This window comes from Brachyistius frenatus, unplaced genomic scaffold (genome assembly GCF_029030835.1).
Source record: "Brachyistius frenatus isolate BFR_SWC_R1_liver_20210118 unplaced genomic scaffold, ASM2903083v1 Contig_30, whole genome shotgun sequence".
Classification (NCBI taxonomy): domain Eukaryota; kingdom Metazoa; phylum Chordata; class Actinopteri; family Embiotocidae; genus Brachyistius; species Brachyistius frenatus.
In genome coordinates this window covers 160,255-186,813 of record NW_027210629.1, presented here as the reverse complement: position 1 = coordinate 186,813, position 26,559 = coordinate 160,255, and the positions used below count along the sequence as shown (strand labels likewise).

At 40.7% G+C, this 26,559-nt stretch overlaps 1 protein-coding gene across 3 annotated transcripts in view; it reads right to left on the bottom strand.

Annotated features, from left to right (window-relative positions):
• Positions 1-23,896, bottom strand: part of pcsk5b (proprotein convertase subtilisin/kexin type 5b) — a 75,713-nt gene extending 51,817 nt beyond the window's left edge. For all 3 annotated transcript variants that reach the window (XM_069699415.1, XM_069699416.1, XM_069699417.1), the window contains exons 1-6: positions 23,399-23,896; positions 18,900-19,004; positions 9,127-9,279; positions 6,199-6,342; positions 4,558-4,634; positions 1,041-1,129 (exon numbers count right to left, since the gene is read on the bottom strand). In XM_069699415.1, the coding sequence (XP_069555516.1) occupies positions 1,041-1,129; positions 4,558-4,634; positions 6,199-6,342; positions 9,127-9,279; positions 18,900-19,004; positions 23,399-23,578 (748 nt within the window). In that variant the 5' untranslated portion in view covers positions 23,579-23,896. The remainder of the gene's footprint in view (positions 1-1,040; positions 1,130-4,557; positions 4,635-6,198; positions 6,343-9,126; positions 9,280-18,899; positions 19,005-23,398) is intronic.
• Between the last annotated feature and the right edge of the window lie 2,663 nt (positions 23,897-26,559).

The following is a 26,559-nucleotide window of genomic DNA, read 5'->3' as shown; positions in this document are numbered from 1 at the left end:
ATATAATTCTAGAGCCATATCGCCTACCCCAAACAAAAGCACTGAAAAATGTGGGTGTAGTGTAGTAGTGCCATCTGTTGAAGTACAGGAGCGCACTGTTAAGTTGTGACTCCTTCCTAAGGTTGTGTAACCACTGTGGTGGCAATTTTAGGCTACATACAATTGCCAATACTTTAGGTATTTGATTTTATAAAGTAAACGATATAATCAAGCAATTTCCAAGGTATTTCTGCATTGCTCATCGAAAGTGTTATTGTATTATTTTAGTCACATCACATTTCTGAAAATCGTGTAATCACATTATCTTGTATTACAGTAACTTTAACAGGGTAAACAGTAGCGGATCAAAAATGGGGCTTTGGGTTGACATTGTGAATCTATCAATACATCGTAAATGTCCACATGACAACTGTGACCATTTGTTTTTATTTACTCTCTTGCATCACAAGAGATGATTGAATCTTTAAGCAATATATATAGAATATCAATGAATTTCAGCCAGATAAGGCAAACTGTGAACATTTTATTTCCTCACTTTCCACATAAAAAAGTGGTGGAGGGATGTTCTAGTATGCTCCAGCACCACTACACCTTTGATTAGGAGATATAATTTAATAAAGATGTGGTATTCCTCTTTAATATGAACATTTGAGCAACATAGACCTTCAAAATCTAATCAGATCATCTGGTCGAGAGTTAGTGTTATGTTTGAAGCTACTGAGAACGCACATATACAGAAGCAGCCAGACTTCCCCATGATATATCAGTCACATCATGATGGAGTGTGGGACATGATCAGTCAGTGAACACAAAGACAAACTTAACAGAGTTCAGTTTAGTTAAACCAAATTTGTGGAATAACTATACAGGTTAATGACAGTCAAGAGAGCATTAACACCAAAACAGAAAATGCTCAGCATTGGCAGTTCTCAGCATACCAAGCCTTAAACACACTCGCATACAAATACTTATCACACAAGCCTCTGCTGAATAAACAGAAATATGTCAAAAAGTACATACAAATATAACCAATTGCTCACCTCCTATTCTGGCATTGTAGGCAATTCCCACAATGCAGTGGGAGTTGTTTGCAGCTGCAGCAACTTCACCCGCACACCGTGTACCATGTCTGAGGAAAGAGTGGGAATGAACAGCTTATTACACAAATCTAAACACATGCACAAACAAACACGCGCACACCATGTATGTGAGTGGGAGAATGTCACAAGGTTAACACAAGGAAATGTATAGACAAGTAGGAAAGCACACACAAGCTACCACATAAACATGCAGCTTTTGAAGGGGAACGAACGGACACATACACGTAAACACACATTTTTACTGATAAATACACACATTCCTGTTGAAGTAATCGTAAACAAAATAGTTAAAGTGTAATAAGTCTTACAAATGTAACAGACGTTATAGATATTTCTATGATTCTTGTTGTTTTTGTTCTGATAGCCCTGACACAAAATGAAAGAGATGGTAGTTCAATATTTGTAATACGGTTAAGATAAATATATTTGGAGTTCTTCAGTGCCAATGCTCTCTAAAGGTACAAACGCACACGTGCAGTTTGGTTCTTCTTTGATATTTTCTGAAGACACCATGCGAGCAATGTGCTCCCCCAAGCGCATGCACACACACAGAAAACTACTAATAGCTGAAACAATGTCTGTCAGGGACAAGTCAGACTACTCACACTTCTCTAACAATTACAAATGCACACACCAGGGTAACATTCCACCAGTAACTGCAGTGGCGACCAGCGTAAACAAACATAGCATGTTTGTGTCCGCCGCCTGCTCGAAAACACCACTCTCTGGATTGTCACTTTCACACACATGCACCTCCTGCAGAGAACATCTGCATCACAACACCCCCCCCCCCGCCCCCAAGCCCCCGGAAACAGCTCTGACCGCTGCCATGGAAACCCAGCCTCTAACTATCGAAACCCCCGGGAAAGACACGGGCAAGTTTTAGAGCCCATGGAAGCCCTCAGACTGAGTAAAGTCTGTTTCATGGTAACCTGATGATCTCAAGCTAACACATCAAAATATTCCTGTCCTCCCTTAGATAAGGTGCACACCTCTGCATCCATGATTTCTACTACTATTAATTTAGATTTACAAAAAAGCTCATTACAAGGAACTTTCTATCGCTTAACTAACTTTCTCCATCGACGATCTGTTTTTAGGCAACACAGTCCTCCATTGTCCTCTACATTGGTGCATACGAAACAGAAGCACAGTCAAATTCAAAATATAACACCAGCAGGTTTTGACCTTTTTGTTTTAACTTATCATAAAATTAGTGGAGTGACCACCAAACAAAACGACCTTCTTCCTGTACTGTCTACACACATAAATAAAGATTAGATGCGTAGACACCATTTCTGAGGATGTGGAAACCTTCATTTAATCTTTAATGTTGGATTTACCTCACAAGTTTACAGAAATGAAACAGTGAGGGTTAAAGTATAACATATAAAATGGCTGCAACTCAGTGATAGACCCCTTTATCACAGTTAATGAGCCAAACTGCTGGCTCCCTCTTTCAAAATGCTTCAACAGTCTCCACTCAGTTCACTTCACGCCAGTAATCCATAAAATCGTCTGTCTGGCCGTCTTTCCAGCCTTTGTGTTTGCCTGTATTTTCCATTTTCTACACATCTGTGTCACAGTCACTCAGGGATCTCTCTGTTCAACCAGGACCATTCAAAGTTTGTGTAATGGATAATAGTCAGCAGGAACAACTGAAAAACAAAGACTGATACTTTGTAACTTTCTTAAAAGTTTCAATACAGACACTCAAACTCACATTTAACTCTGCTGGGAGGTTTTGTGTGTGTGTTCTGGCCCTGTTTCAACAAGCAAAGTATATTTGTTGTATCTTTGTGAATTCACCTTAACATAATGATTATTCAAAATCCAATTGCAGTTAGTTCAGTTAATTTGAGATAGCTAGATAGATAGATAGATAGTTACTTTATTAATCCCCAAGGGGAAATTTTTGAAATTTATTTCTGCAGTTTTCAGTGTGTGTCTTCTCCTTGTTTTTTGTTTTTTTGAAGGATCTGTATTTCAATCACAGGTTTTAATATGGCAAGGTACTGGAGACTCATATCTACCTGGAGGCTGTTACTGGAAATTACATGTATATTCTCTTAAAGTCAGAAGTCAAAGTCAAAGTTTTTCATAGTGTTATAGGACACACACACACACGCATGTATAATATCTCTGCATATTCTATTTTTATAAAATAAGCAGAAAAAAACAACTAATTCAACAACACAAACTGTCAGGAGGTTCAGTAAACATTTAGTCTTTTAAAGTAAAGGGCATCTGATATCACAGGATTTTCCCACATTGGTTTTGCCATATTGTGATTTAAAGGATTTAAAAGTCAGACACATGAGTTCAGTGTTAAGGAAACAGGTGATGGTGCATCCACATGTGTTAATTCACAGAGATGTGTGCATGCAGTGTTAATATACTTGTTTTTTCTCCCTACGGCTTACATTCAAAGCACAGCTGTTAGCGCCACTTCAACACATAGGCCCCAGATTTAAATCCACAAGCATTATGTCATTGTTGTTGCTATACAACACAAAGTCTGACAAAAATCTGCAGTTTACCAGATGTAGCGAAAGTTTTCTTTTACTTCAGAAATCTAGCACATTATGACCAGTTTTAACTACCCAGACACCTCACACCAACTTTTCATATTTATTCAGCTTCCATGGAATATGCGGCCACCATGTTTGCATTAAAATAAAATTAACTCTAGTTTCTGAATCCCATAAAATAACTGTAAAGAGAATAGAAATATAAAAAGTCAGAAAGTACACCAGATGTCTGTCCACACGCATAATATCCCAACCAACCATGAATTCAACCCAAAAACTAATCCAGCTCATTACGCCGCTTCTGCAGGACTCATGTCTCTTTAAGAAAATGTATTACCAGCAGGGACTGAGCCTCTGCCACGGCACTGCTGCAACAAAACACATAGACACACACAAAAATCTCTCACTGAGCCAAAGCCAAACTGGCACAAGACAAGTGCATGGACAAGCGAACTTCCTTTTTCCTTTTACACTCACTCACACTCTCTCTCACACACACACACACACACACACACACACACACACACACACACACACACACACACACACACACACACACACACACACACACACACACACACACACACACACACACACGCACACACGCAAGTTCTTCCAAACAGCGAAACCACAACCCATCCACAATGTCACAAGCAAATACTCTCAAGTAAAGTATCGCAACCACAACAAAGTCAAAACTCAGTAAATACCAACATCTTGAAGCACAGAGCTTCTGGTAAAAGTCAATCAGAAAAACATCAAGACACTGAAGAGCAGTTTGCAAATTTAAAAACAAACACTGAAGCCACATGCTTGTTTTACATGAACCCTATTTTAATGATTAAAATTACATATCTCTCTCTCTCGCTCTCTCTCTCTCTCTCTCTCTCTCTCTCTCTGTTGTGGGATACTTTGTTTTTTCTTACTTATTCTCGTTGGTTGCGTCATATCGAGGCATGGGGTCCACGTCGTTGCTGTTGACATCATAGCTTGCTTGAGGGTCCTGGAGGAGACACGGCGGTCAATACAATTATATCAAACATCCAAACAACTGATATAATAAATATCAGGGGAGAAAAAAATACTTCTTTAAAAACAGCTAAACTCACTAGAAAAGTGTGATCAAGTGACTTCTCTAACCCGATCAAACTGTTCACATTAGCATCACTCAAAAATTGAATGCAATCAGAGCTAACCCAATTTGCCGTGTCACTTCCCCTTCGGCATAAACAATTCCAGGCATTAAAAGCAACTAATAGCAGCAGCGCAGGCACCGTCATACAGGGTGTGATTCATTTTATCTGCACAATTGATTGATGGCCTTACCTACTGCCTCAGGCCAACAAGTTACTCTAACTATCTGGCCCACTATCTGGTAGACATACCTCAGCATGCACATAAAGTATGTAACCACAGACAAATAAACATGTACAGTCTCACACACACACACACACACACTACCTAAAGGTTTGAGGACGCTTCCCTCCGAACTGTAAACCACGGCACATGATTATCTGACCCAAACTACCACCAGTATCATAATCTATTTGATCAGCTGACTTCTGTGACATAAATCTCTTGCTCTATGTAACATGAAATGGAGCTAAAAGCGCAAGTTCAATCAGGAAGATTGGGCCACGGGCGTTTCAGGTAAACCAATCTAACTTCTCCACAAGCTCAATCAGCCAATCGTTCCCTTGCTGACAAAGTTTAAATGTTCTCCTCTTTTCCGCATCAGCTGTCAGGTACGGGCCACCCGCTGCGACCCTCCTCCACCCCTTTCACCTCCAGTATTTATTGCCCAGATCCATCTCATCAGATTCCTGTACTGAGCACACTGCCTCACCATCGTTAAATATGATGACATCACAACGGGGTCTAATCGCCAAAGACTCTCACATCCCTCATGCTTCTGGTTGTTCTTGAGGATGTCAATAAAATGTTGTATCTGTTCACTAAAATCGAGTCTCTCCTGATTGAACTAGTTAGATGATTAAAAAAAAGTAACGTCTACTACTACTTAAAAAAATTACACATAATATAACAAAAAAAACGTCGATGTTATTAATATCACAAATATAATCATCTTAGATTTTGTTTTAGACTTAAACTTTATTAATCCCACAGTGGGGAAATTTAGTCATCACAGCAGCATAGAAACACAAAAAGGTGCACACAATAAGAAAATATTTGCAAATATGTATACATAAAATAAGATAGATAAAAAATTATGATTTTTGAAAAAAAATAAGAGCAATGAATAAATACACACACACGCACAAACTATATACACAACACGTACATGTGCGCTGACATGTCCAGAGTCTAACAATCTCACTGCAATCTAAGTGCACAACAAAAGAACATCACCGTAGTCAGACTGTTGTGATCCACGTGTGACTTGTTAATCCTGAATACTCGTAGCCACACACACAGTCACATTTGAATAGGTAGACCTCCCCAAACATACAAAGATTAACGCTGTAATGTCCCTGATGACTAAACACCCAACAAGCGCACACACTGCCGCTCCCAGCCACCCTACACGTTCATACATACACACTCACGTAGTTCTGAAAGAGGTCTGGATGGTTCCTCTCAATGCCGTCGTCCAGTATGGTCACCACCACGTTTTTACCCGTGTAGCCCCTCTTCCACGCCCCCATGATGTTCATGTCTGACTGGCAATTATGGACATCATCGTTACAGTGCTGGAGAAAGAGAAGCAGGGGGCAGTTGGAGGAAAAGGAAAACATATGAGGTGGAGGTTAACAAAATGAATCAGGGAGTTGCAGATGTACATCTTAACAGTTTGAGATTTCCTCTTAATTTATAGCAAGCAGGAGGATTACCATGTCTCATAGAGAGGCTCAGTCTGACATTAACGAGTCCAAACAGACCAGTTGGAAAAATTCTATGTAAAGTCTCATAAAGAGTCATTCAACGATTAAACAGTCATCCTGACAAAAACTACCTCAAGCTCATTATGTCATATGGCAGGTTCAGACTGCACAATATAGAAGAAGAGTTTTAGAAAGTCGGATTAGGTGATTTTAGAGTTGTAAATTCTTGCTGTGACTTGGCTGAAACACTAATCACCGCCCAATCAGAGCCTGCCATCTTTTATGACCTGACTGATGTCATCAGGAACGAGGTGGCAGGGACCAACCATGGAAACTAGAACATAAACAAATAATGTTGTGAATAATAATGGATGTTAAGTGTTTAGAAAAGTCTAGAAAAGAGAAAAATAACTGTGGTGTCTGTGGTTCGCAGAAAACGACCGTATGGGTCATCTGTTCTTCAGTGGACCTTTCAGTTTGCCATGTCATGTGTGGAAGAGCGCTCTGTTCTCACACCGTTGGAGAGAGCGGAAACAATTCTGACATGCTTATCTCTTTGTAAGAATTTTATGAGAAATTCTAGCTGTGGCATCGGTTGTTGACAATGATAAACTGGATCAAACAATCAGCTGTCAAAATACTCATTTTGGTCCAGATGGGCCTCTTCCTTTAGGTTGGGCTATTTTCATGCCAAAATCATAAATGATGTTGTTCAAGAAATAAAGAAACCCAGTGGTGGTAAAAAAAAAAAAAAATAAAAAACAGACAGTGAGATCAAATCTCCTTTTTACACTGAGGGATAAACTCTTACTCAACTTGCGCTCAACCAATCACAGCACATGTAAACTTTTTGTATTTTCTAACAGCAGATGTGGTTGTGTTATTTAGTGTCTGATTAAAGGCTCCATTACACTGTACAAGTTTTAGCTGTCTGAAATAAAAGTTGACAATCGCGAGGGAAGTGGTAAATTGTTTGATTGCCAATCTAAAACAACAGGCCTTTGTGACAGACAGATGATTGACAAAACATCACAACACTATGCGAGTATACCGACTTGTGCTACATGTTGTTTGTGCCATTTCTGAATAAAGTTTGGGAGTAAAAAAGAAGCACACACACAAACCAAAGCTACAAAGGTGATAGAAATAAAAAGTTAAACATTGTTGAGCAGAATTTTCGAATGAACCGTTGTACTTTTTCCTACTTTGTTCGTGGTGCAACAAATCAACAGGCATCTCGTCGCACATTCTGATATGCAGTTTGACAGATTAAGTCCATGATATTATTAGAGCCACATCTTGCACAGTGTGACGTGCAATAAAGTCACACAGTTGCATAGTCTCAAGGCACCTTAAATCTGATGTTGTCAATCCAATATATTTCACTACATATTTTTTCAAATGCACTGCTTGTGACACAAGCTCATATTTGTTTGCATGTTAAAGTGACTTCTAGATGCATAATGGTCAACCACAATTAAACGACTGCTCCCACTATTTTTCTTTTAATCAGAGCCAATTTACAAGAGACTTCTCACTGAAATCCGAGTCAATTCTGCAACTTCTGTGAGTTCAATAAGAAAATCAGACTTATGTCGAAATAACTAGTACTAGCTTAAGTTTTTTTAAGGACCATATTAAGAGGAAATGTGTGCTCTTTAATAAGTCTGTATATTTTTTGAATGAATACCAAAATATACAACTGTTCAAACTGACAGAACTGTTGCATGTTTCAACCATAGCCCAACCGTACGTCAGGTAATTTTGTTAAAATGCCCAAAGGAAGCATTTTTTCTGTCTAAACCTGAAAACACAAACTCCAAGTTCAGAGAGTTCCATTCTAAAGCTTGAAAAACATAAAAACTTTGGTCAAAGTATCAGGAATTATCTATACAAAGTTAACAATTGACAGAGCGGAGGACACTCAACCACGCACACAAATGTATAACTAAGAGAGCAATGATCTGAGGCTATATGCAAACAGTTGTGATAAGGCTGCAAATCTCTGCAGTGTGAATTTCAGAGCACTGACTGTGTGTGTGTGTGTGTGTGTGTGTGTGTGTGTGTGTGTGTGTGTGAGTGAGAGAGAGAGAGAGAGAGAGAGAGAGAGAGAGAGAGAGAGAGAGAGAGAGAGAGAGAGAGAGAGAGAGAGAGAGAGAGAGAGAGAGAGAGAGAGAGAGAGAGAGAGAGAGAGAGAGAATGTGCGTGCATGCAAACAAGTGCATTCACAACACTGCAGGGAAATGATTTCAAAATACAGAAAAACAGAGACACGTACATTTCCACTTCTGTGTGGATACTCTTGTCACAAATACTTTGCTAACGGACACAGAACGTCTCACCGTGACCCTGAACTGTCTCTTTTCTAACTGAAGAAAGTCAAAAATGTCATAATTTTGGCCACTCCCTTCTTTTATTCAGCAAAACACACACACACAAAAAAATCTTTCAGCTCCACTGACCATGCAGTAATCAGGACCCTGCCATGACCTCAGCTGACCTTTGACCTACAAACTGGATAAATGTGGGTGAAGAACAGCACGCAAACCATTGAGGAGAATAGAGGAGCACAGACTCGATTCACTGGCTGTGTTTGCTGGCTGTGATATACAAACAGAGAGGAAGTCTGGTAAGAGTATACAGTTCACTCACAATGTACCACATACTGCTCCACTTAGCGTCATTATAGAATATGTTGTTTTGGGCTGGGCTGCTGTGGGCGGGGCTTGACAGGGAAAGGGGCGGGGCTGGTTTGTAATCCCTCTTGATCCTCCTCTTCACCACCTGCTGTTGTATCCACTCCACCTGAAACAAACACGGACAGGAGATAAGAGAAACTGAGGAGGCTTCAAATAATAACACACACTGTGGGAATTACTTCGCAGACAGCGCCATCAGTCAACAGGTGGAATTTCAGTCCCAATGGTGAAGATAACACAATCTTTTGGGAAAATATGAGGTGTCGCGTCTTCAATAAGAGAGTGCAAATATAGTGGCTACATTTCCAGTTTTTTGTGTCTTGTGTAATGAAGTCACATACGCAAAGAACAAAGGTACAAATCATTTCCAGAGAATATATACGGCTGGTAAACTGTTGTGCTTGACCAACCAAGACAGACAAAACATTATAAAGCAGCAGAGGGGAATTGAATTTTTGTCATGGATGAGGCACGAACCTAGATGACATATTTTTTTTGTACTGTAGAAAGAGACACTGCTCAAAGGGAATGTTTCTTTTAGAGAGGGGGAAAGAGGTCAGTACTCAGATGTGAAGCAATTTCAGTTTATGGATTTTCTATAACAAAGTGTAATAAGCTTTTATGTGTGGCCGCTCCATTTAAATGTGTTCAAAGGTAAACATAGAAAATACTGAATAAAAGATGCCACTGAAAGAAACTACAGAACATTAAATCTATATGGAAGCATACATTCAAGAAGAATTGCCACAATTTAGATTTTTTTTTAAGACAATTTTAGCTATCTAAAGGCAAGACTTTTTATGCATTTAGCCCTCAAGCACTTTGCTGTGAACTAATCAGTTCATTTCCCCGTGTTTGAAAAATGGACAGACAAATGCGTGCGCGCGCGCACACACACACACACACACACAACAAAGACTTAAATGTCTCTCAGGTAACATCAATCTCTCAAATGTTATGGGCTCGCTTCAAGGCGCGAGGCATTCCTTGGCAGGAATCTGCCTCCTCTTTGAGACGGAATTTTCCGATTTCAAAATCAGCATTGTTGGACCTGAACAAGACGGCTAGGCCCAGTCGCTTGGCCATGGTCAAGTCTTTTTAAAACCCTGAGATCTTGTGTTTAGTCTAGCAAACTTCATCTGTCTAAAAAGACTTCACAGGAGTTTACATGTACCAACAATGACGACACAGAAACTAAAACATTAGCAGGCATCGGACTGGCAGACGAGGGGGAGCAAGTGTAATTCTGTATTAAAGCAGCCTGAGATGAATGATTCTTCAGACTAAGTTGGCCTCTAAACATGACTGTACAATAGTTTACATGGCCTATATTATATTTACTTTAGTAATAGTGCATGTATGCATCATGTACGGGCAAAGAAACTCCACTCATAACAGATAATCAATAGAATCATTTTCACACTGCAGTTTTGTTGTTCAGTTTGCCATTTGCTGAAATCTGAGGCTTTGGAGAATACTGTCCAACTGTAAAGACAAAGCATTTCTCCACATCAATACAGCTCCAGCAGACATGAGAGGAGCAGTAAGAGAGAGAGAGAGAGAGAGAGAGAGAGAGAGAGAGAGAGAGAGAGAGAGAGAGAGAGAGAGAGAGAGAGAGAGAGAGAAAAGAGAAAAGAATAGCTGACATAATGACTGCAGAGTGATTATCTGGTCTCATGCACCGAAACAATCTGCCAGGCTCTCCAGAGAGTTGGAGAGCGAGGCAACAAGACAAGATAAGATAAGACGAGAGAAGGAGAGATAAAGAGCTGAAGAGTACGAATCCCAGGAGAGTCAATAAAAAAGACTGAGCTGGGAAGGGGAGGAAAGTGAAAATAAATAGCAAGAGAGACCAAAAGACGGCAAGTGAAGGGAGGATAAATGATTTTATAAATAACATTGATTTCATAACTCAAGTATGTAGCTCTTTATAAATTGTGATGAGGGAGCGGGAAATAAAAAAATGTGCATAGGTGACGTAATTCAATAATTGCTCAGAAGACCTGCCTTTAAGATAGGGGAGGGGAAGAAATGGCAAACCAGGGCAGGCAGAAAGATAAAGAGTAAAAACCCAGTGAGATATTTTCTTTTAGCCTGATGCTCCTTCCGTCTGCTGAAGTCTCAGCTCGTTTCACTTCAACTTCTATCAGGACCATCAGCTTCAAAGCAACCATTTACACACGCCATTAGCCTCAAAACAACACTGTCATCAGGAATTTGTGCGCGACTGTGTCTGCGCAAAACCACTGGTGTATCATTACAATTTGCATACATTAGCATAGCATCAAGCACAATCTTTGATCAGCAGTGTAACTCTCCGCAACTTGGTAATTCCAAGGAGGTCTGATGATGACTGAATCACTACCTCTCATGTCGCCACAAATCCTCTCCCACTGCAGTTAGTTCTCTCCACACTGACGAGACTTCAGAAAGAGAAAAAAAAGAAATGTTTTTGCTGGAACCAGTGTGCGGTTCTCCTCAGATGTCTTGGACAAGACCCACGAATTTAAAAGATTTCAAAACATTTTGCTGAAGCGGCCAAATGAACAAGGATGCTGATCGCAGAAGCTGAAGATTTATGCGTCCGCATGCTGGCAAGTATCAACCCTATTGAGGGGCCTTTGAGCTAGACGCTGAATCCCTGCTACCTCAGCCGGTGCCGTTTTGTAGCAGACAATGACTTTCACACTCAGTAACCAAAGGGACGATTTAGGTATCAATTATTGCTGCCATAGACTTCCCATTTTTACATACTAACTTAGTGTGATGAATAAAAAAAAAAATGTAATCTAAAAAAAAAAAGTCATATTTCTGATGCATTGCTTAGTTGAAACAATGTTACACACTTTAGTCATGGTTTGCTGTCACTGCTCTCTTTATAGCTTTAGTCACACGTTTTGAAAAATAAAACGCTCAACCGGAAAAACTATTCTCATGTCAGGTGTACGGACTGAAAACAATCATGAATGTCATTATAATAAGAAAATATAAAATTTGCAAAGCAGAAATATGTTGTCTAAAGTAGCTTGAAACAGATTCTGGCAGGGGCTCTAAGATTTTCCCATTGATCATCAATGGCCTCATTTTCACACCTCTCATTGTCACAGCTGCATGTTTACTCTTTAAGAAGAGGATGAGAGGAGGGAAAACACTTCTGCAGCCAAAAGAAAATGATTCAAGCAAACTGTGACCAACGATATCAGTAAGAGTACGAAGGCTAAGTAAATAAGTCCAGAGGTTTCAGTGGGAGTGTGTGTGTGTGGGGGGGGGGGAAGGGGGTCGTGGGGGGGTTGTCTAAACAACACTGCTGGTGTTTAGATATAAAAACAACGCAGCATTTACACTCACAAAGGCTGATCATTTACTTCTATAGCTTTTTCTAGCAACACAAAACTTTTTTCAAAGAAACCACTTCTGCCACTCGAATGAACATACTGGGATAGCTGTAGGGCTTTATTATGCAAATATATACTTAAAATATCTAATTACATTTCATAGATTTTATGCCAAATGTTTAATCGCAGCAACATTAGTCTCCAAAATACATTTCTTTTTGGGTTTTAAGTAGTTCTCTACTTTCCATCTGCATACTGCTTGTGCTTCCACATGCTGCATTTCTTTTATCAGGATTAGTTGGTTTTTTTATTCTATTTTATCCTTTATGTTCAGAGGCAGGCAATCGTATGCAGCAGTTTTTCTAAAGTTATTGAGGGCAGTGTCATCCTTTGTCGTGCTGCTGAAAATCATTCACTGTTAACAGCCTGCAGTTATCCACATCCATTGTGTCACGTATGCCTGTCCCTATCCAATCCAGGACAATATTTCCCTCTATTATTGCCTCTAAAAACTTGTCCTTGTATCACTCATGTTGATTCAGTACCAATTCACTGGCCAGTTCGGAGGCATGACGATCTACTCCATTCATTTAACTCCAGCTTGGAGGAGCAGAGCAATGATCTTCTAGCATCTGCACCTCTCCGTCACCCTCCTTCTTTCCCTTCTCTCCGACTCCCTCTCCTATCTCACTCTTGCTTTTCTCATCTGCTTCTTTCTCACTGCACCTTCTTCATTGCATTTTTGGTCTTCTTCTCTGCAGATGCCCATTTCTCTCTCAGATGGCCTGTCTTTCTCTCACAGTCCCACTCCAACCCCCTTTCCTCCCTCCCTGTCTCTCTCATTCGCTCTCTGTGCAAAGGGTTTGCAGGTGGTTCTTGCTGGCTGGGTCAGTAACCAGGGGAAACTGGGGAAGAGTTCACTTCAATAGAACAAATGGGAACAAATTGATTCACTTTCACTGCTGTTTGTGTGACGATGTTTGAGCTGTAGGCAAAAAAAATTTTAGCTGGGAGTTTAAAAAAATAAAAGGCCAAAGTAAGCAAAATACCCACATACACCTTTGGACATACTGAGCTGTGGCGCTGTGTAGCCCAGCTATAGGTATTTGTCTCAGGGTGTTAACTCTTTAATGTTTCATCTGTTAGACAAATTCAGGCTAAAACAGATTGAAGAGTCTTTACCATAATTTTTACATAAAAGTCTTTACCGAACATGCACACTTTCTTCATGGAAATCTGAACCTGGGACTGTGTGCAGTCTCAGAATACCTGGGTGCATGCAAATTATCCGCAAAGTTCTGACAGGTACAAAAGCTCCGTCTGTGTTGTCTCATTGATGATGATTTTCCTCGTCTTCTACATATTTGAGAACATATTGAGCTCTAAAGGCAGACTGGTGATAACAAAACTGTGAGCCATATGGGATAAATATTGAGCACACTTTGTCCGTTTTAAGTGTTTAATGATTGAATTTGAGCTCTTTTGACCTCATTGACGTAGTTTTACTGTGTAGTAAAATATTTTCCTAATGCAGCATGACTTTTAGAAGCCTGCAACACGTAAATTTCACAAAACACTGAAATTTCATTGTCGCTGCAGCCATTTTGCATTTTAGTGTATCCCAGTGAGGATTCAGCTGCAAACCCCACCTGGTTCTTAGTTTTTTGAGTAAACAACAGTGTCGCTAAGTGAAACCGGCTGGAAAAACCATGCTTCTGCAGCCCAGCGATATGGACAGACAGCCGTGAAGGCGCTGAGCAGTTGTTTTTCTCTACTAATCTCAGCAGACTTCAAAAGGACATTATAAGAGGAAAAACAACCACTGTAGTACTGTAATTGTTGTTTACAGCAAACTTGAAATTACTGAAAATAGATTTCGACAAAGTAGACTATATATATATATATATATATATATATATACACACACACAAATAAAATAACCCATGACAGTATTGTGTTAAATTTTTGTGTTATTTTTTTAAACCTGGTATATATCCTATAAATGTTATTATATTGACATTGTGGGTCATGCTAACTTTGCACTCAGCATGCTGTGTGAGGTTCCTACAGCTTTTTAAATAAGCTTGATTTTTACATAAATCATTGCAAACAATTGTCTTCGAGTCTGACTGAAAGTAGTAAACACAGAAAGTATCTGCCTGGAACAGTTATTTTGGCCAACATTGAGGTTTTCATCTTGGGCAACTTGCTGTCTGACCTTATCACCCTGCATATTCATCCACAAATCATCTTTTCTTTTTTTTACATGTGGGAGGCTGACTTTGAGTGCAGCTGAACTTCTCTCTAAGGAAACTTAAAAAGTTAACTGCTGTTACTGATCTGAGCATGATCGCAAGTCATTTCACTTTTACAGCCGAATGTATATTTTAAACCGGAGTATAAAGACAAGTACATAATTCAGATAGAAGAGGAGGCAGAGAGGATGGAGGCAACAGGTTCACCCTGAGAGACAGTGTGCCTCAGGAAACTGGTGCTGCTCCTGCAGACACTGCACTCCAGAGTGAGATCTGTTGATGCCAGACTTGGAAAATAGACATGTTGACAGGTAAGACATTCCAGGAGTGCAACTACAACAACTGAATTTGTGGCAATGATCATCATGGCATGTCCTCAAAATAAACTGGAAAAAAGGACTGTGGTAAGACAAAGCAACTACAACTGGTGAAATGCTATGTGATGCAGCAACAAACCAGCATATGGTAATGCATTTTCTTCAACCGACTATGATAAAAAAAAAATTACCATTGTAGTTGACAGAAAAAGTTATATTTGTGTTGGACAAGTAGCCCAAGTAATGTCCAAATATAAATTGATACCTGACATCATCAAATATCATGTTGAGCAGTGCAATTAGTCCTGTCCGAAGGCTCTAGCAGCAAGACACATGCTAAATCGAGAGCCATCTACATGCTCACACATGGAAACAAACAGTGTCAGACTCAGGAAGTCACTCAAGATGTAAAACATGTAAAAATCATGTTCATTTGAAAAGCTGTTGGACATTTGCCCAAATAAACTTAAGTTTGGCATGAGTTTCTCCTTGTTTCCCCAAGTCTCTACAATGTAGACAGAGAGTGCAAAATGACCACGACTCATAGAGCCAAAACAGCCACAATGAACGGTGAAGGTGAAGACACAAACTCTCCCCATGCGAAACACTTTTCACCAGCCTGGAAAAAGAAGTGCTCTTTGACCTGAGAGGCAAGTGACACTGCAGTTAGGCAGGTGCCATAAAGTGGTAATCTGTGCTGTGCTTCATCACCATGGTAACATGCATGCCAGTGAGTACTGTGGATGGCAGGGTGCGCCTTTCATGGCATCGCTACACCCCTCTGACTCATTCACACACAAAACACACACGGGCTGTCATTCTAACAAAACGTGATTGCAAAACATCATTAGCAACATGCCAGACTGTGCTGGTGCCAAACTGGCCGTCATGTTGATCCCAAACCCCCAGACAGGTCCGCAGTTATGCTGAAAGGATGGCAACTTGGAGTAGGGGGGCACTGACAGCTCCATTTCTCTCCACTCCACTTTTCCTTTATCTATTTGGTCTCTCTAATCCATGTGTCCTCTCTTCCCTTCACCTTCCTTCCGCTGTAATAGCTCATTTTCTGCTTTCCCTCATTTAACCACTTCTCTCTGATCTAGTCTGCTAGAATTTTTCAGTCCCTCAGCCAGCTGGCACCAGGACACAAACCTTCTTCCACCATGGCACAGTGTCAGGCCCAAGAGGGCAAGAGAACCAGAGACAGTGGGAGGCAGACGAGTACAGTGAAAGTACCAGTGGAAAAAAGAAGGAAGAGGAGGGAGTCTGAGGAAAAAAGAAGGAAGAGGAGGGAGTCTGAGAAAAGAAAAGAAAAGAAAAGAAAAGAAAAGAAAAGAAAAGAAAAGAAAAGAAAAGAAAAGAAAAGAAAAGAAAAGAAAAGAAAAGAAAAGAAAAGAAAAGAAAAGAAAAGGGATGACAGGTAAGGACAGCAGGTGTACAAAAAAAGCTGAGTTGGCCAAAAAAATGCATTGAAAGATAAAGAAACAATGTGCTCCAGAGGACAACGAGATAAGTGGATGACAGAGGGTGACAGGCGCTGTGTTTTCTTTCTGTTCTCTAATTCTTTCTTTTGATAATCACTGATGCATCATTATCATTCTTCAGCAGACAGGATAAATTTAGGTGTATGCACTGATAAACAATCGTAAAAGGCCATTGCTGCTGTCTGAAAACCCTGAATCTCCAAAAAGTGTCTTTGTCCTGTTTTCTTAGGATCAAGTCCAAGCCTGTTTGATGAAATGACCTGCTTCATCAAACAGGCAGTCATTAACAAGTTTGAGTCAGATACAGAGATGACAAAAATATGCCAAAGGTAAGGGAAGGAGCATAAGGTTTTCCACATATCAAGAATGAGTCATTTCCACAGACGGCTTTGTCTTTGAGTACCATTTAAAGCTGTCGACTTGAGCACTTTATACACATGAATGTAAACAAGACGTTGGTGAAGGAAAGTGGACACATCATGCGTCTCTACTGAACTCTCACCAAGTTTGATTTAGTAACTCGTCCTGTCAGAGTGTTTTGAGATTCAGGCTTCATTTAAAATGCAGCCAGGGTTTGATGACCTGGCGAAGTGATGAGAAGAGCATTGAGAGGACAATAGTACAAGTTTACCTAAGGTCAAACTTCTATTTAAAGGGCCAGTTCACCCAAATCACAGAGTACCATACTGTTTGATAGACTATGATGCTTTCAAAGCTTGTATTTTATACTTAAGATGGTAATTCTAACTTCAGTGAAATAGAAACCTAACCTATCTAATATATATTAGATATAATAGATATAATCTGACCATAATGTAATAGCGACCACTGGGACAAAATATTAATGTACAACACTTTTTGATTCCGGTTGTGGCGCCAGTTGTGCTCATTGGTTGAAAGTTCAACTCTGAACAGCTTGATACCTCTAATTAAGATCAAGTTAACCTGCCATTTAGCAATTTAGCTTCACGTAATCAGTAACAGACACAGGCTTTCTATAAACTACTGTTTCTGGAAATTACACTTGAAAAGAGCTCGCTCCACCTGGCTAGTCCTTCCTTCTTTCCATCAGGTGGCCTTGTGTATATTCTACATAATGGGCCACAAAGGAAAATGTAAACTGCTTTACATTTTGATTGAATGCAATTACACCCAAACAGAAAATCAACCGTGATATAACTCATTGGTTTGTGAACTGCTGTTTTGAACCCTCGAGTTTGTCATTTCCGGTCCATCTTGGTTTTTTTGGAGCTATAAGGTGACCATATTTGGACAAGCTGGGGACAAGTGAGCAGTAGATTTGACACGATCTCCAAGGACACTATGCCCACCTACAAATACTGGGAGCCTGACTGCGCCCCGGGCCTGCCAATCAAACCGATACACCCCCGAACATACCGCTTTTCGAGGCCTACTATCTAATTCATGATGGGATTACTTTCAGAGGGACGAGAACACTGATCAGAAGGAGTGAATTTTGTAAATAACACCATAGTGACTTGTGGAAAAAAAATTATCGACTTTGTATTTCATGAGAGAAGATAAGAGATTCTGTGGAGTCATAGGCTTTTTGGAGGCAACCCCTAAGTGGCCCTTGGTGGTATTGTAGTTTAAGGCACTTCCACATTGGCTTCACTTTTCAGACCCAGAAGCTACGTTCACTTTTATGGAAAGTCTATGACTAACTCTCGCTCATGTCATATGTCCACCCTAAGTGCAACCCACTGTCCAACCCTGTATGTGGTTGAAAATATCAAGCAGTCATTCCGTTGCAGTGTTAGCAAGCTTAATGACCAAAGATACCTGTGATTGACCTGGGCGTGCATTACTGAAAAAAAGTCAGCTAATCAGAAGAGGGTCATTGATATCAATAAGATTTAAAGACACAAAACAGCCTGTTCTTGGTAGAGTTCAAGAGAAAAACTTGAAAAACTTAAGAGAGGATATGTAGAACTATATTAAGATGGTTTTTGGTCCTTAAAACCACAAAAATGATCGTCTTATGGACATCAAGACTGCAAATAAAACACAGGAAAAGTGTCAAATTTGTGAACTTTAAAAGTTAATTTTTAACTTCGAATGTAGTGGTTTGATAAAACCCTCTTCACTCAAGATCCACGAACCTTTTTCAGACCTTATAACAGATTTTCACAAGTTTGCTTAGTTGTCATCCAGAATGAAAGTTGGTCACATGACATCATCATATTTGGGTCACATGATGACAACTGAATCATCTCTAACATAGGTTATCCAGGAAAAGCTGGAATATGGACATTGAATTAAGCTTATTTCAAACCATCTACAGTATCATTTCAAATGAGTCCAACATGCTTACCTTGGGCTCCATGGAGATGAAACTATGGCGACCATGGCTGGACAAGGTCGACCTTTTGATCGTCCGACTGTGGAAGAAGTGATAGTGGTCCTTGAGATCCCCAATCTGCAAAAGAAACATACAGTCTGCTTTCTACAGTTTTTCAAGGTACATGTTGGCAGCTGGTTTATTCGAAGCATCTTGAAGAACTTGCTTGTTGTGTCTCTTCATGTGATCCCAGACTGACTACGTGATGTTGAAATTAAGTCTCTGTGGGAGCCCTACTATCTACTGCAGGCCTCCTCATCCTTCTTGTTGCTGAAGGTTAATCTTTAACGCTCTTTATGGCGTTATGGCGTGATGTTTTACTGACATGCCCGAATTTGGTACTGATTAGATGCCTCCCTGTTGGTATTGTGTGATAGATAAAAATATAAAAATTCAAAGTGCCTCCAACTTTTGTACAGTACAGTGCACACAAAACACAAACATGTCATAAGAGTTTGTCACAGTCATTAACTAAGACAATAAACTTGTGGTCTAAGTGACAACCACCACAGTAGTAAAGTAGTAAAGTGACATTTGTTTTCTAAGTTGTGTTAATATTGGTTTTTTTTTAATATATATATGTAATATATATATATATTATACAATTCAAGTTTTGCTGAACTCTTAAAACTCTCAGAGAAAAAAAACAAAGGGACGTGGACTAAAAAGGTGAGACCGGGAGGGTAGACAAGTCAAACAAAAATCAACAAAGAGACACAAAAACACAGAGACACAGAGTGAAAGTCAGACAAATGTACAGACACGCACAAACAGACAAAGACTTTGAGTGACAGCGAGAGGCAGAGGATCCACAGTCAGACAATGATCGACAGACGGCAAGCTGCTGGACGGTGATTAGTTTTAATAATTGATAAAGACCATACAATCCCTCAGATGATCAAACTGTCATGGCTGCCAAGGGTCCTGTGGTGCGTTACTGATCCATGGCTGACATCCACCGCCACAGAGCCCATTAGATCAGCTTTCAGCTCATGTACATACAAACATTCTCCAACAGAAGGTGCCAATAAACTGACATGAACTGCCTTTATCATAGCTTCAAAGCTTCTCCAGGTTTTACAAAATCAACCTTCCATGTGCATCTTCTCATCCATTCCTATCCTCAACTCTATTCTACAAATGTGACTTGAGATGTTACTGAAATTGCGACCACGTGATCAGATGGACACGCAGGGGTTATGAACTCAACAGGAACTTCATCTTAATGCAATAAACCCACATAGTGAATCACAACTTCAGCATAACCTTTGGTTCCTGGGAATTATGTTGTCATAAAATTGTGAAGAAAAACTCTTGTCATGGATTTATGATGTCTTGCTTCACAAACGTTTTCACAGGAAGCGTTACATTTCTTTGTCGTCTGATGCAGAACCCTTACAAAACAATAAGTGTTGTAGCTGGATCAGACTACCAAACTACAGGTTCAAGTTTTGCCTAAAAAAGTGTCATTAAGATTAGTGTTTTCTGTCCACAGTGAACAAAGGGACAAATGACACAAGAAGATGAAGAGATCACACAGACACTGCAGGATTCAGCCATGGCAAAGAAAATAATCTCATGCGTCCAAAGAAATGGAATGACCAACTACATGTTTCTAACTTCTTGCTACGTGTTGCAAATGCCACAGCCTCATCACAGCTATTTGGTTGACGTGACATAGAGCGCACACTGATATAAAATATTGATTTCATATATTTACATTTGCATGCAAATGTAGACAGACGAAGTAGATTTGATGAGATTTTCTCTGTTCAGTTCTTCAGTGTTCAGCCGTGTCACCCTACAGAACAACCGGCACTCACTTTCATCCCCATCGTCACAACCCCCTTCATCCCGATACCAACTGGCCAAGAATAAAAAATAAAATCAGCAACTGTGGCCAAACCTTAACCAACAAACCAAATGTATGAATAAAATACAGTCTGTTTTCTGGGTCATCACAGATACTAGAGGATCAGCTTGGACATGAATGATCAGTATGAGTGAGGTATTTGCTGAAAAATGTTTTATCTAGATACTGTACTCTCCAACAACAACACAATGTTGGCCTGATTCCTTTGAGAAATGGTGTAGCTTCAGTACAAACAGCTCAGATAATCACATAAAATGTTATTGATGAAGGCACCTCTAGTCAGTATCTGGCTTCAGATTATGATCCTCCCTCTCAGGGGCTGTCAATGGCTCCAACTCATCTGTCATCTCTTCAAAACACCAATTTGAACAGATATCCAAATCTGGGGCCTTGTCAGCTGATTTAGACTCAATTTGGGCCAGTGTCTTAGTCTGGGAAGGGGGCTCCACAGTTAAGAGGATTACCCAGAATTCCCCAACGAGGTGCTCGCTCACTCCATGCCAACTCTTTTCATCCATCTCTATCTATCGTCCCTTCTTTCACTCCCTCCTTCTTCCATATCCCAGTGTGTGGTTATCTTTGTCTGTTCTTCTCTTTCCAACCTTGTCAAGAAGACTAAATAGTCCCTCTGCCACATTTTTTTTTCTACCCATCCTCCTTTTTCTCTTTTGCTTTGCTTCCCTTCACAACTTAAAACCTCTTCTCATTTAAGAGTCATACTCGTCACAAACAGTCCAAGCTTTGGTCCAAGCAATTTTAATTAACTTTAGAACACTTGTATCTACAGCAGCACCAAACTGCACTTAGTCTGCTCACTTGATGAATTTAATTTCATTCTCTCTATACATCAGTGCTGCACTGGTATAAGGGAGGGAGGGGGTCGATGACGGAGATGTCAGAGTTCACATTAGGCAACCAGAGTGTGCTGTTATCACTCCCATGGGAGCGGCTTTCAGCTGACCCCAAAACCAGGAAGTGAAGTAAAACTCTTGTCTATGAGTTGTCAAAGTCCAATGAACGCTCCATATTGAGATGGAAATTAGGGCGAATGGTGGGGGTTGGTGGCGACACTGCACTCCACAGGGAAATTCCTATGGGGGGGTGGTATGGAAAAGGGGGGGAGGACTCCACACATTAGTTCTCGTCAAAGAGAGGGGATAAACGAGGCCATTAAGGCCTGCTCTCTAGGGAGTATAGTGGGTGGGCAGGCTGGATAAGGTGGAGAGGGAGAGGGGGGGTTCAATAGCTGTTGACTAGGCTACCCCACAACAACCTGTCAGAATGCCCCCCTCTGTTCCATGCTGTCTTCACGTTGAGCGCTAGCAAGTGCGGGCTTGAACTACCCATGTATTTCAGTGGTATTGGGAGCGTGTGTGGGGTCCACAATTGCGTGGTGCATTCCTTTTGTCCACAAAGACCACATGACTGCTCTTTAAACTTTGTCAAAACACATTGCAAAGTGACCAAACATGCTCTTCCTCCTGTGCAGACTCCTGTTCATTAATAAAATGACAATGTGAAGAAATACAGACAAATATTACACCAATGTCCCCTCTGTGTTTGTGTGTGTGTGTGTCTATTTTTTACAGATATGATTGGGAGATATTTTAGACGATAAGTAAATCGTCTAAGTGCTTTTGGCCTTGAGTGTTAGATCCAATGAATATTGTAGTACCTTGCACTGTGGAGGCATTTCTCCTTGGTGAATTTAAAAAATGCAAGCTATGAAAGATTGGCTCCATATTTTTCTCTGAAATATGACAAACATTTCTCTTAAGCGGTGCGTCAACATTACTCAAAAGAAAGCAGAAAAAAACGCTTACCACCAACAATTTGTGAACAGTGACCAAATGTATGGAGGAATCTACTAAAGAATTAATCTTGAGTGTAAGCAGATCTCAGCTGCCCTGTTTGCTGGCAGCTGACTCAAGAAGAATCCTGTGGCACACAAGCAGAGAAGTGCAACACTAATATCCTCATCTCCCTTCATGTATTGCCATCTTTTTTCAGTAAAAAAAAAAAAAAAAAAAAAAAAAAGTTAATGCTGCACAGCAGAATCTGTCAGGGCAGGTTTTTGAGTCAACTCTTCCAATAAATCACACGGGTGAAATAATACATAAAAGAAGTAGCAACCACATCCGTTATCACATACTGTTAAAACAATGTTCGACCTTTAGATGTCACTTCCAAGACCATAAACCAAACAGCGCTAGCTGTCTCACTAGTGTGTCAAAAGGACCGAGCACACGAGACCGCTGTGGCTGTGAGAGGCTGATCGCCGTGTCTCCAGCCCGCAAACTGATCTCTGGAAACACAGTGAGGAGGCACCTGTTGTGCCATCCAGCTTTTTGGTCTTCTTTGTCCCCGGCAGCTTCTCTCTCCTTTTCCGAGACTCGGGAGAGCTACAGAAAGAGTTGACAAGAAGGTTTCGTGGCTCAGGTTTGGGACTTCAAACCTTTTTGAGATCTCACCCCGTATGGATTGTTGTCTGGTAAAGGGATAGTAAATCACAATGTCCCACTTCTAAGAGTTGACAAAAACGTCTAAAAAAGACACACACGTAAGAGGCAACTTTGGCCGGAGCAAAAGGCGACCTTACCTGTCCCATGTTCCTATAGCCATATTTTTCCGCTATCCACTCGGCCACCTCGGGTCCCCCAGCTATCCTGACTGCCCAGTGGTTGGTGTAAATCCGAGCTTTGCACGGCGGGGACGCAAAGCCGAGACTGAGCGCCAGGACGCATAGCAAGCTTCTTCTCCAAGCTGCGTTGTGGACCATCTTCCCCCACTTTCAACCAGTACTCTTCTCCTCCTCCTCCTCCTCCTCAGCCGACCAGGCAAACAACCAAACTTCTCTTTACGCCGAGCAAGACTCTCATAGAAACACAAATATCCGGGCAAAAATACTGAGAGACAGAGAAAGAGAGGGAGAGAGAGGGGGGGGGGGGGGGGAGGAATGGAGCCCCGCAAAGGAAAAAAAAAAATACACCTTATCTTCAAACCTCTGCTTTCCACATGGGAGAGTTGGAAGTTTGCGTTTCGTGTCTTCTCTCTCTCTGTCTCTCTCTCTCTCTCTCTCTCTCTCTCTCTCTCTCTCTTTTTTCCACGGCGGACGAGGAGGAAGTGTGCGTGTCTGTGCGCCGTGCGTCTTTGCGCGCGAGTTCGTGTATGTGTGTGTACGCGCGGAGCTCCTCAATGCTGATTTCTCTTCTCCACGAGCAACTCGGATGTTGGTCGTTCAGCTCATCGGGCTTTCATGTGGCGAAATGGCTACAGCGCCTCCCCACAAATAACTAGCTGACACTCTGGAGAGTAGAACCAACTAAAGCCGCGGGGTTTCCCTGCCGAGCTCCGCTGGGTCTTAAAGACACTCGTCTTGGATCCGCCGCTGACCGCCCGTCCGCTAGACACAGCTCTGGGAGGGGTCAACCTGGGTGCCAGCTACGGGGGCTTCCTCCAAGAGGGCTCCTGGGAAAAATTAAGAATCATTTACTTTCAAAGCTGGCAGGAAGTTAGAGATGGCTGTAGTACATTTTGAATGACCCTTTTATTGAGTCATAATTCAGTGAAAATTACAAAAGATACCGCAAACAAGTGTGAATTTACAGTTAACGTGTTCATGTCTGTGTTATACCTCCATGGCCAGAAGGCCTTTCAATACACTGACCTGAAAAGAAGAGGTGGAAATCACCAGATGCTTCACAATACATGTTATCCCGATATTTAAGTCATGATACAATATTATTGTGATTTTAAACAATTTGCAACATCATACTGTGATTTTTTTTTTTTTTTTTTTTTAAAGATTTAGATGAAAATGATGTACCTTAAGGAACAATTTATTATTCTGTTTTATCTAATAAAATAAAGTTTTTGGTCTGTTCATCTCACTTCAGCTTTTTTTTATTGCAGTAAAATGTTATCGTCAGGCAGACTAACCAGCGCTAAATTTCAATAAAGACCTGTCACTGTGGTGCATGCACCTGACAGATTTATGCACTTATTCATAAGATTAAATATTGATCCTTGATGTCAATGTATAAACACAATAGCGTGGTGCAAAATATCACAATAGCATGTATTCATCTTATTTTCTTCCTACCACTACTCAAAATGACAGTATTATTAATAGTTTTGTCTTTGGTGTGGGATTTTGTCAGTCACAAACACCACTGACAGACCTAAAGGCTGCAAATGGTGAAGAAAAACACAATATACTGAACATGTTAAGATGATTTGATACTTGGTTTGACATCAAGCTACACTTTTAAAAATACATGTATAGTTTGTTATAACAAAGAAAAGACCTTGAAAATATGTTGATTTAGTTAGCTTATTGCTTTAAAGCTGACTTAAGAGTTTGTACTTCTACCTCTTTGTTTTTTACAATCGTCAACAAGTTAACAAGTTTTCTGAGAGTGACTGAGATGTTCACGTGTTTGCCAGTGTGTCACATTTTAAAAGCTGATATAGAGTGTGGCTCCAGCAGTAATGGCAGTGGTGCTTTTCCCCTCATGTCTCCACCAATTAACAAGTGGATGCATTACATTTTGGAAACGGCTCCACCTTCCAACACTTTGAAATCTGCTGTTGAATGCAAGCTTTGTCAGCCAGTCTCCTGGGCAATATTGACATAAACATACCAATGTAAAGTTGAGTAAACTATGAACATGAGCTGAACTCGGGTGTGTTTAATACTATCATACCATTACAGATAACTTCATTGTATGTCTGACTTATGTGGTAACCGCTGCCAATTAGGCCTACTGCCCTTCATTTAATGCATACTTCCCCTTAACCAGGGAAGCTCTAGATGTCATGCCCCCCATCGCAACACAGGTCACAGCTGACTAAACGCTGTCATTTTGGAATGCGCTGAGTATTATCTGCAGTTGAGCCTTTTATTCAAGGCCTTTGTTGATTGATGGGTTTTTGTTTTTTGCAGCAATTTTCCCGGGATGTCTTTGTGTACAGCGAAAACTGTTCTGCATGGGACACAAGTGAAAATCAGCATAATTGCACTAATTGCAGCCAATTTCTTGCTGAATGGACCCTGCTGTCACATCTCACAACAAGCGGGGGGACAAGAACATCTCATGGTCCCCCAGATGGAGATGAAAGGGAGTAAAAGGAAAAAACAAACATCCAGTGATCGTTCTCTATTCAGCTGGATGGAAGGGTTTGTAATTTGAAGACAAAAAAGGAGAGGGGACAAAAAACAGCAGAAATTGATTTGAGTATCAAATCAAGTACCCAGGTCACGAGGCCACCTTGGGCACCAGGGCCCCCGGTCTCCATTCAGGTCTTAACTGTCGCGATATTCTGCGTGACAGCTTCACAGCTCCCAGAGTTTCTCCAGGGAGTGAACTGAGTGAACCCCAACAAAACTTCTTTGTCAACATCTGAGAGCGGAGCGGTCACAAGTGTCAACAAACACTCTGAGGGGCATTCCTATGTGCATTCCTGTGCCTCTTCAATGAAATAACAGGGTGAACCGTGTGTTTAGGCCAAACACAACTTGGGAAAAACGCCACACTACCTCCATGATACATTACTATGGAAGGCCCCGAAACTGAGGGCCAACACGCTAATTTGTTCATTCGGTATCAAGCCCAACACTTCTAGAGGGGAACCTCCCACATGATTTGTGTCTCATCAAAACAGACGTATTAACAAGTATTAACAAACGTGTGCTCCTCTTCAAATGCTTCTTGTAATTACCCATCTACCATTGCTTCTCAACACCTTTCTCACGTCTCC